Source organism: Indicator indicator, chromosome 1, assembly GCF_027791375.1.
Source record: "Indicator indicator isolate 239-I01 chromosome 1, UM_Iind_1.1, whole genome shotgun sequence".
Taxonomy (NCBI): Eukaryota; Metazoa; Chordata; class Aves; order Piciformes; family Indicatoridae; genus Indicator; species Indicator indicator.
This window is the reverse complement of record NC_072010.1, coordinates 27703504-27721490: the sequence shown is the minus strand read 5'-3', so window position 1 is coordinate 27721490 and position 17987 is coordinate 27703504. Positions and strand designations below refer to the sequence as shown.

The window sequence follows — 17987 nt, the reverse complement described above, 5'->3', positions numbered from 1 at the left end:
GTATCAGGTGATAGAACAAGAGGAAATGGCCTGAAACTGCCAGGGGAGGTTTAGATTGGATCTTAGGAAATGATTCTTTATGGAAAGAGTGGTCAGGCATTGGAACACGGCCCAAGGAGGTGGTGGACTTACTGTCCCTGGAGGTGTTAAAGAAACGTGTAGACATGGCACTTCAGGATGTGATTTAATGGTCATGGTGGTATTAGGCTGATGGTTGGACTTGATGATCCTAGAGGTCTTTTCCAAACAAAACAATTCTATGACTCTGCATGTGTTGGGTGTGAACCACTTCAGAGAAAAGCATACATGAAAAGCAGTTCAAAGTAATGCCTGATGCTTACAAAGCATCAAAAGCATGAATTAGTACCAATACCAAACTATTTCCAATCATCTACAGCAAGAACACTCACTGGATGTGGATTATATGCTTCAGATACATTTTCCCCTTGCATCTGCAATCTTATAAATAGCCCACAGCTCTTTAATTAATTACTAACATGCATAGAAGTGCAAACACAATAGCCCATATGTACCAAAATCTTGTGGCTCTTCCTAGGAGATGACATGCAGTGTGAGTCTGGAATGACCATGTACCACAACAGGCAAGACAAAACCCAAAAACTGTAACACTTTTCATCCGAGGGCAACAAATCTTTATCACAGCCAAGCCTTCTGAAGACAAAGACATTGTGCTTTTCAGCTGGTACTTCACCTTTGAGGTAAAATTCTACTGGGACAAATCCTGAACCTTTTTTAATGCCCAGACTGTCCCAGACTTATTTCTTACCAAGTCTCTTGAACAGTGAAAGGGGTTGTGGATAGTAATCTTCTCATTTCCACTACACAAAGATTACTTTCAAGGTCTATAAACAGAACTTGATTATAGGACAAATTTGATCTATTGTATAAAAAAAAAAAAGATTTCTTTTCCTCCATTAAAAAGATTTAAAGTCTCTAAGGTTGGTGAAGTTCTTACAGACAACATCTGGCATTTCCCATCAGTGAAAAGATGACACTTCCCATTCACAGCCTCAGGATTTTCTTTATAGTAATAAACAGAAACACCTGCACCTGGTCTTTCTATTAGTGGCTATTTGTGTACATTCCAAACCCTTTACAATCTGCTTTCCAGGAACATTTAAACTCTTCAGGGACATAAAGGAGAACAAGTCTATACTCTGAAAAAAACACCCCAAAGTAGTATACTCTTTTTTCTTCTTCAGTACACAGATTTTCTTTGTAGACATGTAGCATAGGTTAGACGTAAAGAGGCAGCTCTTTAATAACGAGTGGTGAAATACTGGAAGAGGTTTCCTAGAGGTGTGGTCGAGACCCCATCCCTGGAGACATTCAAATCAAACATGATGGGTCCCTGAGCATCCTGGTCTAGCTGATGTTGTCCCTGCTTACTGCAGGGGGGCTGCACAAGATGACCTTTGAGGGTCCCTTCCAACCTGACACATTCTGTGATTCTGCATTGGGTTTGCATGGCAAGGTTTTGATACTGGGGGAGCTACAGGAGTGGCTTCTGTGAGAAGCTGCTTCCCCCACGTCTGATAGAGGCAATGCCAGCCAGCTCTAAGATGGACCAACTGCTAGCAAAGGCCGAGCCAAACAGCAACAGCAGTAGTGACTCTGTGACAACATATTAAAGAAGAGTGGAGAAAGAAACCCAGCAACTTTATCTGGAGAGCAGTGAGAATATGTGAAACAACTCCGCAGACACCTGAGTCAGTGAAGAAGGAGGGGGAGGAGGAAGGAGAGGCAGAGAAAACATTTGATGGACTGACTGCAACCCCTGTCCCCATCCCTCTGTGCTGCTAGGGAAGGAGAAGGTAGAGAAATCAGAAGCCGAGGAAGAAGGGAGGAGTTGGGGGCAGGTGGTTTAAGATTTGGTTTTATTATTTTACCCCAGGCAATAAATTAATTCCCCAAGTCAAGTCTGATTTTCCCATGATAGTAATTGATGTGCAATCTCTTGTGTCCTTATCTTGATCCACAAACCTTTTGTTGTATTTTCTCTCCCCTATCCAGCTGAGGAGTGATACAGTGGCTTTAGCGAGCACCTTGGCGTCAAACTAATTTTAACCTGACAAAGCTTTCTGTGAAGAACAAGCCTTTCCCATATTTGCCACAAGGCTGCTGAACCTGCAGTAAAAACAAAACAAAACCTCCCAAAATCTCCAAATGCATTCAGCTAATTGTATCACAAAAAATGTGGGTTGGTTTTCTTGTAATTTTGAATTTGAACAAGTCCTTGGAAGCCTGCTAAACACCAAGATCAATCAACAGCGAGTAGGTAGCACAATGCTGTAAATTATGGTATGGACAGGAGAGAAAAGTGGCTGTTGAGCAAGGTATTCACTAAGATTAACCTTGGCCCCTGCAGGCTAACACAGCAATGGTTCTCTCTAATTAGCAGAGAGAGAAAGGCTCCTCCAAAGGGTGATTCAGAACTGAAGATTCCTTTAGCTACTCTGGATCTCTCTCTAGAGGACTCTCCCTTCCATCAGATACAGCCTGCAGAGCTTAGCATCAAAAAAGATCACGCTAGCCTTTGTTAATATTCCCTGCCATTTACCTTCCACCAGTAGGAACAGGGGCTGAAATTCACATCTGAGATGTATAGTTGAGTATACTGAACTTAAATCTGTATTGCACAGGGACTGAATTCTACCCAGCTGGAGCTCAGCATTCCTGCCATACTCACTGAACAATCTCCACAAAGCTACCAGGACGACTGCAGGCTTTAGTTTTTTCCAGTGTCCCATTAAAGTGCTCTGTTTGATGGCCACCTGCTTGCTGCCATACAAAAGACTGCTGTGCCCTCAGCACCTTCAGAATCCACTAGTATTCTGCAGTCATACTGGCACAGCTGCTTTCTCTTGCTCTAACTACTCATTGTATCACTGAAGCAGCAGCAGGAGCTGGGTTTCCACCATCAACCTAAACACAAAGAAGAAAAATTTTCAACTTCTAAGACCTGCTGTCAACAATTTTTACAGTTATTATTTAGTAGCAACTAGAGAGAAAAATGGTCTTTTAATCTCAAAGACAAAATAAAATTGGATTTTGTGACTTAGGAACAGAAGGAAGAAAGCCATAATACTATTGACAGAACTATTCTATTTTTGGATGTGGTGCTTGGGGATATGGTTTAGGGGTGAACTTTGTAGAGTAGGGTTATTGGTTGGACTTGGTGATCCTGAGGATCTTTTCCAACCTGAATGTTTCTGTAATTCTCAGGACCACTTCCACATCTTCCATTTCTTCTTTACTTTACTAAATCATTGTCCTTTCCCCCTCTGAAAATTTTCCATGCTATCTTTACATTCTACCAAACAATAGATTTGAGAAAATTAAGACTCCTCTTGGTTCAAACAATATTACAGAATGATTTTTGCATTTATCATTCTGCAAAAATTTCTCTTCACAGAGTATGTTTGCAAGGTAAACCAGACAGCCTAAGTAATTTGGCTCATCCTCAGTATATTGTTGTGATATATTAATAGAAACTATGCACTCTGCCTTTTAAGGGCAGTGTTCTGTTAAATTCCTCCTAAGAAGCAGCTTTTGGCTTGAAATGAGTCTCAAAGCATGATGATCAGAAAGATATAGGGTGGAGTTTTTAATTGTTGTCAAAATCTAATTAAGAATATGAGAGAAGAACAAAGTTTGCACTTTTTTCAGGTATTTGTTTATTAAAATAAAGGAAAATCCAGAATTTTACAATTTATCTTAGAGCTGGAAAATGTTTGTAGTTAAATATCACTTTCAGAAGAGTGTTTGTCTATATACTCAATTTGCACACAATGAGAAGGGCATTTTGTACTTCTGCACGGTCTGACATTATCTGAACATCTTTCTACAGATTGATTATTGTACAGGACAGTTTGACAGTATTGTGACAATATTCATTTAAACAAGCACTGGACTGCCCATTGTTCTTTCTGTTAAAACTTAGCAGGACAGAAAAACAAAGCAATAGGGGAAGATTTTGCCAAATACATTCAATCACAAAAAAAAAAAGGCAGCAATTTCTCTAATTGAAATACACAACTAACAGTTTACCCTGGCAATTTATAAACAAGAAGTATAATCTGAACACAAACATTTCAGTGAACTCTACGCTGTTTCCCATGTAACATGCAGTTACAAAACAAGAGTTTTAGAAAGAACTAGTATTAATTTACTGAAAAAGGAATGACACACTTGACCACCTCCTACACACTCCCAAATTATGCTGCATCCTTCTCAGATGGTGGTATTTCATATGAGAAAATTAACTCTCAAGTTCTCTGAATTTAACTTCACAATACCTCAAAGTTTTACAGACAGAAACCTCTGTTTTCTCCTTTACCTGGAATATTTGCAGCAAATCGTACAATTACTTGGGAACATGTGGCAGTTACTTATTTATTTGAGTAATAAACTCCTCGTATTTCCCTTCTCTTTGAGCTTAACACTTGAACCATGTGAAAACTGCTCCTCTAACACAGAATTAAGTTTAGGAAAAAAAAGTAAAAAAAAAAGTTTTAGCACATAGTAGGAACAAATTGTTTGTAGCAAAATCGTAACACAGTTCCCCCTTCCATGAAATAGGCTCAACAGTATCCAGTTATTTAAAGATTTATGGATTGTGGCTACGTATTTACTCTTGTCCTATGCTCTTTCAGGAACATAATGTGTAATCAGTCCACCCTTCTACTAGTCAGGGAAGAATCAGTCCATGATTTAACGTCAAATTGAAACCTGGGAAGTCATTTTTGCTAGCTTTAAAAAAGGTCAATTCATTAGTTGCACCTTGGAGTTCAAAATAAATAGACCTTTTTTTAGATGGCATTTATCACTTATTCCAAAGCCTTCAGGAACTGTTAAGAACTGCCAACTCGATCCCTGGGAATAATCCGTAGATCCGAACCGTGCTTTAGAAACACATTTCCTAAACAAACAAACAAACCAGAACGAATTACCAGTCGACCAAGTAAAATGTTACCTAAACAGGCACAGACATTTAAAGGACAATAATGTTAAGTCAATGTTTAACTAACTTTGTAGTAATTCCTTTAATACATCAGAAATACTTTTTTTTGTTTCCATGGAATTTCACCTTGTCACTCTTACCCCAAGGAGCTCTTGTTTTTAAATAAAAATACTAGACCCAAAGTCATCTAGTAAAACTTGCAAGCCATTGCCTTTCAAGCTTTGCACTTCTATACCTGGATGTCTGATTTCACTTACATTCCATAATAATTTCAAGACCAGGAAATAAACATTTCATTTATCTTGAGATCATTCATACATATATTAATTTTTAATCCTCTCCTTCGTTCAGTACTTATCTAACTTCACAACCTCAACGGTACTTTCCTCCACATATCCAAGCGTAAGTCAGTCTCATTTTAGCATTAAAAAGATCTTGAATTTTCTATTTATTACTGTACAGACTTAATAATGCCTTTTCAAGAGGACATAGTATGAAAATGACAAGTTTCTAATACTTAGATCTCTAGAATATTTCCTGTATGTACGCAGGATTGTCATTCAGGTTGCTATTTTCTTCCATTAAATGTAACATTTGAAAATGAAACCATATTGCTAAAAGAGATGGATTACTTAATTACTACAAGGAACTTTTCTACTTCATACTGCTACTAAACAAAGCAGACTGCATATAATTCTGCATTATCCCCTTTCAATAATATCTACCTATTCTTATTTGTCTTTGCATTGACTTGTGAAACCAGAATAATTGTACTTCCTTCCCAAGCACTCCATTGAAGGAATGTAGAGTGCTCTCATAAAATAAGACACCTAGAGAAAGACACTTAACAGTTGTTCATGAGACTAGCATATGGAACAAAGACAGCCTTTTGCAAGCTTCCAGCATGTGGATCAGGAAATAAGTTCAAAAGGAGGTGTTAGAAGAACATGTTCTGGTTTGAGAGATCTGCCAAGACCATATACTGAAGAGGTCTAGAAAACCCACTGAACACAATCTGTCACACCAGCAAATCAGAAAGCTAAACTTGCTAATATAAATTAAAAGTGTCTGTATTGCAATGGCCATCATAAAACCCAAAAATTTTAAAATAGGTCACAGCTGCCTTTCATGCGGTTCACCTCACCTCTGTTTCTATCATTAATATCACAGTGGTTTTATTACAGTTATGACATACTATTCCTTGAACTATGGAGGATTTAAAACAGAAATCAATACAAGAATTAAGTGTTAAGCCTAGCTGTTTCAGTTTTCATTTCCCCTGCTCCATGGAATTACATAGGAAGAACAAGACAAAGTCATACTTGAGTACTTTTATTCAGAAAGGTGGGGAAATAGTGGAACAACATAAAACCTCTGAAATCCCCACAGATTACTCTACACTGTATTCCCAGATCATCTTATTTTGAGTTTTTGAAGACTACAGTAACTGCTGAATCTATAGGAACTTTAATATATGAAAAAAAACAAACCAAACCAAAACACCAAACCAGCAAATCAATGTAAGGAAAACCAAAAGTATGTTTTATACTACCAAGTTTCTGAGATACCAACTAATAAGGCTGAACACAAGGTTATATCTAAATCCTGTACATTTACTGGTAAACCAAAGATGGGTTTTGATCTGGGTTTTGTGTTTGGTTTAGGTCAGGGTTTTTCTGGTTGGTTTGTTTGGTTGGTTTGGTTTTGTTTCGCTGGGTTTTGTTTGTGTTTAGGGAAGTGGTGTTGGGTTTTTGATTGTTGTGTTTTTTTGGTTTTTTTTTTCAGTTTAAGGGCAACACCACAGCATTGTCAGGGCAATGGTACCTTCTATGCTAAAAAAGAAAAAAATAATTCCATGCGCAATCCATGTGCCTAATCTTACATTTGCAGGTAAGACTGCGATGAAAATACTTTGCATACAGATGCTTTTGATTTACCTGGTCCTTGATTATGAGATTATGTGATACTATCGCTGAGCAATTCTTCAACATTTATAAAAACGGAGGAGATGTGAATTTAGTAGGTGCAACTTCAAGCATGACAAACTACCATATGGATGCTTTCATTCAGGAATCAAGTAGTCCTAAAATGTGTTTACTTTGCAAGATTAATACAGAACTAATCTGAGCTACATAATACAAAAAGGAATTACCCTTTTGAGGAAGGGAAACAGTGTAAATATACCTCAGCCAACTGACTTCACATGTTTTGCCTAGGTCTTCTTGAGTGGTCATGTGAAAATGTGGCTTTACATGTGTGTGATGATTTAGTAAGTAAGCTCCATTATTACTTCTATTATACATCTTTAATACGCTTGATCATGGGATCATGATGAGGACAGCACCAGCTGAAGAGCCTGCCTGAGACAGTACACCTGTCACAACATAATCAAGGTGTCCTCAAGCAAGCCTAGAAAGGACAGAAAACTCCAGTGGAGCAGAAAGCCACTCACTTGATCTTCATTTTCAAATGCTGTTCATGAAATCACAGACTTAACAAATGGTTCCTTTTACAGCTCAACTAAACTCCCCAAACTAATATCCAGCAACTACTCTTCTAACCATCAGCTACTATTACACGCTTTGCAAGGATTTGTACTACTTATTTTACATAACTAAGTATGCTGACAGTATCTTGCTTTCTTATGCTCTCCTTAGAGAGGAAAAAAATAAAATGGTGTGGCATTTTTAATAACAACTGGCAGACAGAAGGCATGAATGAATGAGAACTGCCAGATTTCATATAAAAACCAGAGAAGCGGTAAGACTCAATCAACTGCTCATCACTTTTGCAATTGCACATTTGTACTACATTTCTATATATTTCAGGAGGTGATGGGGAAAAGTTTTACACTCTAGTGTGACAGAGATAATAAACTGTTGTCTCATAGCAAGCCTCCACATTTGAAATCAGATTTCTCACATGGAATCCCTTGATGAGAACAAGAGGGCTATCAGGCAAGCAGATCGCCTCTTCCTGAAAATGTGCTTTCCAAAAGCATCTAGAGTTCTTGCTCTGAAAGTATTATTTTTTTGAACATCTCATGAGAAAATACTACAGAACTAAGTACAGTGGGGAAAAAATATAGCTACCACTTGTTATCTCAGTAGCATGTACAACAGAATTACTTTTTTAAACTGCAGACCAAATAGCTATGCTCTGAAGATCAGAAGCAATTCCTTTTATTCCCAGACATAAATAAACAAATGCTGAACAATAGTTTTGTGGATTCAACCTTTTACACGCTACACTGGTAGTGGTCTAATGCTTCTCAGATCTAAGAAAATAAAACTTAAAATATGAATCAACCCCGAGTGTTATACCTTAATTTAAAAGAAAAATAATTGAGGTTTTTCATTCTGGGCTTCATGGATAACTTACCTGCTGTTTGTGCAGGGTTTATTCCTATACCATCTAGAAAAAAAAAAATAAAAAAAAGAAAAAAAAAGGGGGAAGATCAAGCAGATGTATTATACTACACACGTTATCAAACATCCATATTAGCCACACTAAACTTGCAGCTCAAAAAATATAATATACCAACAAGATACAATTATTACATCAGGTCTTCATGCAGCTATTTCCTATAATCAGAAACAGTCTTATCACAGGAGCTAACAAGAAACCTTCAGCACAGAAACTCCAAACTATGTATCTGGACAAAACCAAGCTATTAATATTAGTGGTTTAATACTTTCATCCCACGCATAAGCAATTTAACTAGTGCTGTAGTATTATTAAATTCAACTTGCAGTCTGTAGAGGTTGTGAAAGAATAGAGACTTTTATCAATACCCCTTCACTAAAACTACACTAGAAAAACTATTAAATTATATATAAAAACCCCTATACTCTTACCATTTGTTATAATGGCACTTGTTGCTGCAGGAACTTTGAACTAAAGGAAACAAGAGAAGGACAAAACAACATATGAAGCATACTTAAAGCAGAAATTACATGGGGAATAAGCAGTGCAATTACAATTTTAGCTGGTTTGGGTACAAAAAATATGAGAAGCTTCCTGTCAGATTCCTATATAAAGCAAAATAAAGGCTCAAAGTCAAAGCTGATTAGACACCTCAATAGAGAATGCACAGTTTGCAGTAATAAACAGCTCATTAAATCCAATTATTATTACTGGATAGAATTAAAACGTTAAGCCTCTGCAAAATGAAGAAATATTACTTATTATACTAAATAGACAAATACCTTAAAAAGTATGGAAACAAACTTCTAAGAATTCTACTTGTTATGTGTTATAGGAGTCAAGTAAGAATTATCTTGAGCTAGGCTTGGTTAATTTTGACCAATTTCCTAGCTTTCTCTCTAGCTCTATCGGGAGCTCTCCAAGTGCATTATTCCAAGTGTTCACTCTAATGTTTGCTTACAAAAGGAGGCAGTAACAGTTGCACTGCATGAGATCTGGCTCCCTCCACAGATTTCTGACACAGCAGTTCTCCTGGAGAAATTTGCTGCTTACTTTGTTTGAATGAAGACTTAATCTTTACTGTGACAAAAACTGGCTGGATGGAAGTGCTTGTGAATGAGAGTTAAATTCAGTTGGTGGCCTGTCACAAGCAGTGTTGCCACAGATCAATATTGGGGCCAGTTCTGCTTAACATCTTTATCCATGATCTGGATGAGGGGCTTGAGTGTACCCTCTGTAAGTTTGCAGGCAGAAGCATTTATGTGCTTGAGGATAGGCAAGATCTACAAAGGGATCTGGACTGGCTGAATCAATGTGCCAATGGTATGAGGTTCAAGAAGGCCAAGTGCTGCATCCTTCACTTTGGATACAATAACCCCATGCAGTGCTACATGCTTGGTGAAGAGTGGCTGGGATGATGCCCAGCAGAAAAGGACCTGAAAATATGGTCAGTCAGCTGAACGTGTGCCAGAAGTGTTCCCAGGTAGCCAAGAAGGCCAACAGCATCCTGGCATGTATAAGAAATAAGAGTGACAGGAAAGTGATCAGGAATAGTGTGGTCAGCAGGAGTAGGCAAGTGACTGTGCCCCTGTACTCAGCACTGGTGAGGCTGCACCTCACATGCTGTGAGATTTAGGGCCCTCCCTACAAGACAGACATTGAGGTACTGGAGTATGACCAGAGAAGAGCAATGAAGCTGGAGAAGGGTCTAGAGCACAAGGCTTATGAAATGTGGCTGAAGGAAATGGGGTTGCTTAGTCTGGAGAAAAGGAGGATGACTTTTTTTGCTTTCTACGACTACCTGGAAGGAGGCTGTAGCAAAGTGGGGGTCAGTCTGTTCTCCCAAGCATCAAGTGATAAGATAAAAGGAAATGGCCTCAAGATACACTACAGGAAGTTTAGGTTAGATATTAAGAAAAAAATCTTCACAGAAAGGGTTCCAAGCACTGGAACAAGATGTCCAGGGACTTGTTAAGTCACCATCTGTGGAGGTATTGAAAAGACATCTAGGTATAGTACTTAGTGACATGGTTTAGTAGTGGACTTGGCAGTGCTGGGTTAGCAGTTGGACTGGATAATACTGAAGATCTTTTCCAACTATTATTCTATTGCACAATACCCCATCTCCAGACACATCATACACGGTCAGTTTTGCAATATGAAAAGCCCTACTCATAGGGGGCTGCACTGAATACAGGCTTCAAACTGGTTCAGACCTGAACTGAGATGAGGAAGCCAAAAATAATTATTTCTCAGAACTAGAAGAAAAATCTCACACTGTGTAATGTGGTTGGACCACACAGGACAGAAACGGTAGGGCGGGTGCAGGTCAATCAATGCTACTTGGTTGAAGACGAAAGGTTACTCTCCTTGGTCTTCCTTAGCACAATGAACAACCCACAAGATGTCTCTGTAATCAGCAGTGAAACTTCCTCTCAAAGCACTTCACCCTCTCTGTACTGCATAAGAAAAAGGGCAGGTAACTATGAATGCTGACAGTGTGTGCTTTCCTGGAAGAAGTGCAAAGCTCTTCTATCTTCTGAACAAATCACTTCAGACATGCTATTCAATGGCATTCACTAGCTGGGTTTTCTTCAACTCAATTCAAGATTTTTAGGTCTTATTTGCAGAAACTCTATTCTTTAACAGCAATAGCTAAAGCTCACAGAAATCATACCTGAATACAGTTCATAATTATTATTATTATACTGAAAACCTGTCCTATTTATCTCCAGACACACAAAATCAGCAGGACGTTTTTGTCATTTGATCTCTCTTAGCTTTCTATCCGTAACAGGTAAAACACATCTCCCCTTCAACTTGCAAGGTGCCATAAAAGTCATCATTTTCACAAAAACTTAGCTAAGATACCAGTGTCACTGTAGAAGGGTCATGAGAAAAGTAACAGTTTGTCTTCTGAGCAAGATTTGAACAAAAAAGTTGATAAAGTAGCTACATATTTAACAGCAACAATAACACACTATCTCTCTGGTGAGACCACATCTGGAATACTGTTTCCAGTTTTGGGCTCCCCAGTTCAAGAGAGACAGAGAGCTGCTGGAGAGAATCCAACGGAGAGCCACGAGGATGTTTAGGGGACTTGAGCATCTCCCCTATGAAGAGAGACTGAGAGCCCTGGGGCTGTTTAGTCTGGAGAAGAGAAGACTGAGAGGGGATCTGATCAATGTCTATAAATATCTGAGGGGTGGGTGTCAAGTGGAGGGGGCCAGGCTCTTTTTGGTGGTTAACAGTGATAAGACAAGGAACAATGGGTTCAAACTGGAACACAGAAGATTTCACCTCAACATGCGGAGAAACTTTTTTACAGTGAGGGTGACAGCACTGCAACAGTCTGCCCAGTGGGGTTGTGGAGTCTCCTTCTCTGGACTTTCAAAACCCACCTTGGATGCATTCCTGTGTGGACTACCCTAAGTGATCCTGCTCTGGCAGGCGGGTTGGACCTGATGATCTCTTGAGGTCCCTTCCAACCTCTGATATACTGTGATAATAGCTATTATACCCTGAAGAAAGTAAGCCTTCACTCTTGAGTCCATGAACTTTGGGAATCTTGATTTAGTAGTCTAAGAAGAAATCATTTAAGAGGTTTGGGGGTTGCTTTTTGGTTTGTTTGTTTGTTTTGTTGCTGTTCTTGTTTTGGGGTTGTTTTTTTGGGGTAGGTATTTTTATTTTTCATAATAAATTAATTTTTAAGATTTGAACAGTAGACTATTACTAATGTCAATCATATTAACTCCTGATTCCTGGAATGAGTCAATCTCCAATTTATAAAGTAAAGGAATAAAAAACAACAAAATCTAAACAAGCAGTAAATACATGCTTAATACTTCACTTCTTTTTCAGCAAGTGAGTTTCCATTATAACTGATACATTGGACCTTTCCTTCTAAGTCATTTAAACCCCACCCCCAAAAATGTAACTTCTAGAATGTTATGTGCTTCTTCTCACTTCTTCCCTGTCTCTTTTGATAGACAAAGGATTAGAGGCGTAATTCACAGAATGGATGTCTCTACTTATTTTGCACCACTTTACTTTTCAGTAGGAGAATCTATCCGATGACCTTCCACAAAGTGCAATGAGAACTGTGTGGCACTCAATAAAGCACTAATTCAGATTCTCTTGGTACTTCATATTCTGTTGTGCTAAGTGAATAAAACACTTGTCACCTTAGCTCAAAATACTGGGCCAGATAGCAATAGCTGTCAGCTATATAGCCAGCACATGAAATCATCACATGCATAATACAGAAGAGGAAACTATTGCTGGAAAAACTTCACATAATTTGGTGCAATACAGTTCGCTACTTAACTCAGAATTTCTCTCCTGTGCTTGCTAAGCCTGTGTCTGTGTTTCCTATGCTGAAAATACAGGAGCTTTCTGTGATACAAAGTCACACAGATACTGAAGTAGGAAGGAAGTTCTGAATTCAGTGGGGAATCCCCGGCTTTGAAACCGAACTGTGTAACATCCAGCCCCAAACTCACACACTTCAAAAAAGAGATAGTTTGCTTTAACAGACTCATAAATTGATAACTGAGGCTGCCACAACTTATTTTCTCAATGCTAGGAAACATATTTGTCAATATCTACAGTCGAACTATAACGAAAAGATGACAACCATATATATACAATTATATCCTATTTTTTACTTTTTATGTTAACAAAAATCCTCTACAGTAATAAGTTCATCTCCTTTCTGCATGGTGAATAGCAGGTAAGTGCAATAAACCACAGTATTTTAGTACCAAGCTATCACAGAAACACTCAGGTTAGAAAAGACCCTCATGATCACCAAGTCCAGCCGATAACCCTACTCTACAAGGTTCACCCCTAAACCATATCCCCAAGCACCACATCCAAATGACCTTTAAACACATCCAGGGTTGGTGACTCAACCACCTCCCTGGGCAGCACATTCCAATGCCTGACCACTTCTGTGAAAAAAATTTTCCTAATGTCCAGACTAAATCTACCCAGTCACAGCTCGAGGCCATTCCCTCTTGTTCTATCACTAATTACCTGGGAGAAGAGACCAGCAGCAGCCTCTCCACAGTGTCCTTTCAGGTAGTTGTAGAGAGCAATGAGGTCTCCCCTCGGCCTCCTCTTTTTCAAACTAAACAGCCCCAGCTCCCTCAGTCACTCTTCGTAAGATTTATTCTCCAGGCCCTTCATCAGCTTCGTTGCCCTCCTCTGAACTCTCTCCAGCACCTCCATATCCCTCTGGTATCGAGGTGCCCAAAACTGGACACAATACTATTCAAGGTGTGGCCTCACCAGTGCTGAGTACAAGGGGACAATCACCTCCCTACTCCTGCGGGACACAGCATTTCTAACACAAGCCAGGAGGCCATTGGCTTTCTTAGCCACCTGGGCTATACTGCTTGGTCATATTCTGCTGCTTGTTGATTAGAACTCCCAGGTCCCTTTCTGCCAGACAGCTTTCCAGCCACACTTCCCCAAGCCTGTAGCATTGCTTGGGGCTGTTGTGACCCAAGTGCAAGACGTGGCCTTATTGAAGCTCCTCTTGTTGAGAATAGCATCAGAACATCAAAAGAATAGCTTCAAAAATATGCATATTTATGAAAGAATCAAATTTAACTTTATTTAATGGAAATAGAAGACTGTTTTAGTAGTATTTCCACAAATACATGAGAGATTTTTTTCTAAGTATCATATACCTGAGATATGTACCAAGTAGGCTGAGAGCTGGGGCTGTTCAGCCTGGAGAAAAGAAAGTTCTGGGGAGACTTTATAGCAGCCTTCCAGTACCTGAAGGGGGCCTACAAGAAAGACTGGAAGAGACTTTTTACAAGGGCTTGTAGTGATAGGATGAGAGGAAAAGGATTTAAGCTTGAGCAGGGTAGATTTAGACTGGATATTAGGAAGAAATAGAGTGAGTGTGGAGAGGCACAAGTTGCCCAGGGATGTCATGAGTGCCTCTTCCCTTGAGGTGTTCAAGGCCAGGTTGGATGAGGCCTTGAGTGACCTGGTCTAGTGGAAGGTGTCCCTGCCCACGGCAGGGGCATTGGAACTATATTATTTTTAGGGTCCCTTCCAAACTAAACCATTCTATGAATCTATGAAAATAAGTATCTCTAACAGATGAGGGATAGATACCACACACTGTAAATGAAAACGTGATCAACTGTCACAATAAACCTTGACACTCATGGAAAGAACTACAAACAGATAAAAACTGAAGACAGAAGTGTTTGCAATACTTTACATTAAATTTACATTTTTAATATATAGTCTGTAAGACAAACAGAAAAAAAATCAAAACTAAAGAAAGTTAAATTTGCATTATCTAAATTATCATTGCCAAAGCTAAATACTGGGAAGAGCTAAGACTGCTACAAATGATTAAGACTTCCTGAAACCTTACTATTTAATGATCCAGTTTTCTTTCACTTCCAGCTCTGTGAATTGTGTAAAATAAATTTTCCTATGTTATGTGCTAGAAATTACATTTAAAAATTTTACCCATTTCTGTTATTTCCAAGCAAAAAAAAACCCAAAACAAACAAACAAACAAAACCCAAACCACAACACATTTTGTCGCATGCAAAGAAAGTAATTCAGAAAACTTGGAAAAATGGTAACCTTTGACAAAGCACTGTGATTGAAATCTGATATTTAAGATGACCATTCTCTATCACGCTGCAGTTCTACTGCTCCAGTGGAATTCTGGTCGTTACTTGACCAAATTTCTAAGACTCTGAAAAGCAACTCAAAAGAAACTTGCAAAGGCTAACCACCTGAAACCTAAATCCTTTTCTGCTTCAAGAGCTTTAGTCACTGAGAACACAATGCACTTCTCTGGCAATCAACAGACAACTTGGTCCAAAATCCAGGCCTACATTCTGATCTTTTCCTTCTATGTTTCATAGGAGGTACTGTGAAACTGGTATCTGAATTGTAACACATTGCTTAAGTTAATGTTAAACGATGCAGTTCAAGATAAAACAAGAGAAAAACCAAAACCAACACCACATTTATGTATGACAAATATTCTCTCTCATTCTTTTCAATGTCAGTTCACAAAGGATAAAAGCTTCATTCATGGGGAAGAGTCTAACAGTCTTTTTTTTCTCTCTGTTTACAAAGTATTTTGCTCTGCCTGGTCCCATAGAAATGTAAAAAGCTCAGTGCTGATGGAGAGTGGTCTGAGGCCAAACAGCAAAATTCCCAAGGATGCTCAAAATACCCACATTAACTAAAATAACGGTTTGTTAAATGTGAATATTTAACTAATTAATTCTTCTCTAAATCTATTTCACAGAAGACCCTACCACCAACTCACACTGTGCTTCCATGAATAGGCAAAGTTAATACATTTGATGGCAACCCTCCCACCAGAAGTGGCTCCCTTACTCTTGGTGTCTCCAACTCTTCAGTCCCACTCCAGTATTTCCTGGAACATCTCCAGTCTATTAGACTTTTCAGTCTAGATTTCTATAGGTTTTGTGGGCACATCTGCATTAGTTGAGATTAAAAATAACTAGGGAAGAAATATAGTAAGAAACCTAATTAAATTATTAAGTATCTTTAACAGGCTCTATTGTTCTGTCTGTTGTTCAAGTAAAGTTACAACAAACAAAAAATCCATACATCCCTCTCTTATAAACCATATTTTCACTAAGAACATCTGTCATGCAGTTACATAACACTAGCAATATAAGAAGACTCAAGACACAAAATCCATTATCTTTTCCTATTTATTTTCTTACAATTCTAATGCTCTAACAACTTAAATAACTCAAAACTTTGAAAAGTTTTCCTAAAGAGAAAGAAGAGGAATTGCAAGAATGGACTCTCAGTTGAATCTGCTTGCTAATTAGGTAAAAAAAAAAAAGCCACCATGTTTTTAGCACTTTACTGTTTACACCCAGATGAATATCTCTTGATCTGAAACAAACAGGATGCATCTCTTCAAATACATTATGTAGGTGATTTAGGCACCTACTGGTTTTGAACTCCATGTGAAAGATCAAACATTCAGAAGTCTAAGAACACCTTATCCACATCTTACTCACTTGCCTATTTTTTTCAACATAACCCATATGTCTAATTTTAGTAACTTCTATAGTCAAAAACTGCATCTCCCAAGTAAGAGATTACTGAAACTGAATACAAGAAGAGTTTAAGGATTTCCTGAATAATTCTAAAGACTTTTCTGGCCATTCCACATAAGCAATTTGAAACGCTACATATTCAATAGCAGTATCTTTTAATTACAGTCACTGACACAAATGTTTATGCTACTGATATAAAATAGTTTAATACAATTGCAAAGAACAACAGGAATCAATACTCATTCTCAATGTGTAAATTGTGCAAGAATTGCTAAGTTTAGGATTCTGAAAAGTTTTAGCACACCTGCACTGACACCGGTAAGGCTTGTGTCCACATGTGCCTAACAAGAGCATTCTTTGTGCAAACTCCTGCGTTCAGGAATGTTCAAAAAGTTAAAAAACGTCACTACTTTCTACTTACTTCTTCTGCAGCAAACTTCAAGACAGCTGTGAAGGGGGTACTTTCAGGCACACTTAACCTGAAATTACAACATAGGTAAACACGTGACTGTTGACAACCTGAGAAGTAATATAATTTACTATTAAGCTACTAATTAAAACTTCGGGTTTACCAGTGCCAAAAGCGTGCATGCTCTAAGGTCTAGTTCAAAGCCTAAGATAACACATGGCAGTAGAACAAGCCCTGACAAGCGAGTTAATAACAATATGCCGCCTCTCGTTTCACACCGAGGGGGAAAACTGCTCTTTCCGCTCGTGCAAAAGCCCTGCCACGCTGCCCGTTAAAAGCCACTTGACTTGGGAGCCCCTGTGTTGGTGCTGGTGCCGGTTTTCAAGGCTGTCTCGCGTCACGCAGACACCGCAGCATCCTCGGCCCGCCACAGCACTCACACTTTGTAGGGCAGCCGCGGATCCGAGGTGAGCGTCACTTTAAAGGTGACCTTCGACCTAGGGAGAGTGAGGGGAAAGCACCGGGTTAGGACTGGGAGAAGGGAAAGAGGGGAGCAGCGGGGAGCACTGGGGCGTGGGACTGCTCACTCACATGATGCTTCCGAGCACTGCCGCTCTCCACCGACACGTCAACCACCACCCGGCGCCCGATGGGGCCTTCGCTTCCTCTTCTGCCGCTTGAGCTGTCGGCGTCGCGCCTGACTGCAAAGGAAAACTAAAAATGCCCTGCCGATCACTGTGAAGGAGGGAGTGAGTGCATTTTGTTCCCGTGCCCGACTGGCGTGGGGAGGGGAGAGGCTGAGGGGTGCACTAGTCGCACCGGAGAACAGCAGTGGGGATTTCTAATAAGGCAGTGGATATGGCTATTTCGCGGTGGAGGCAGGACCCAGATACTGAGTCCCTCACATCGTGAAGTGACGTCCGGGCGGCTCTGGAAGGGAAGTGAAGGGAGTATGGTTGGGCCGGACGGAACCGAACGGGATTGAGAACTTGTCGGGCAGCGTGCCGCGGGGCAAGCGTGGCTGAGGGACGTGTCGGGTAGCGACCTGCGCGCCTCACACCGGGCCCGAGGTGTG

At 39.4% G+C, this 17987-nt stretch overlaps 1 protein-coding gene across 1 annotated transcript; it reads right to left on the bottom strand.

Annotated features, from left to right (window-relative positions):
* Nucleotides 1-3698: 3698 nt before the first annotated feature.
* On the bottom strand, nucleotides 3699-17529 carry UFM1 (ubiquitin fold modifier 1). Its single transcript, XM_054385347.1, has 6 exons — nucleotides 17504-17529; nucleotides 17353-17409; nucleotides 16925-16982; nucleotides 8842-8881; nucleotides 8366-8398; nucleotides 3699-4942 (listed from the first exon to the last, which is right to left on the bottom strand). Coding segments are annotated over exons 1-6 (258 nt in total). The 5' UTR covers nucleotides 17506-17529; the 3' UTR covers nucleotides 3699-4874.
* Nucleotides 17530-17987: the final 458 nt, after the last annotated feature.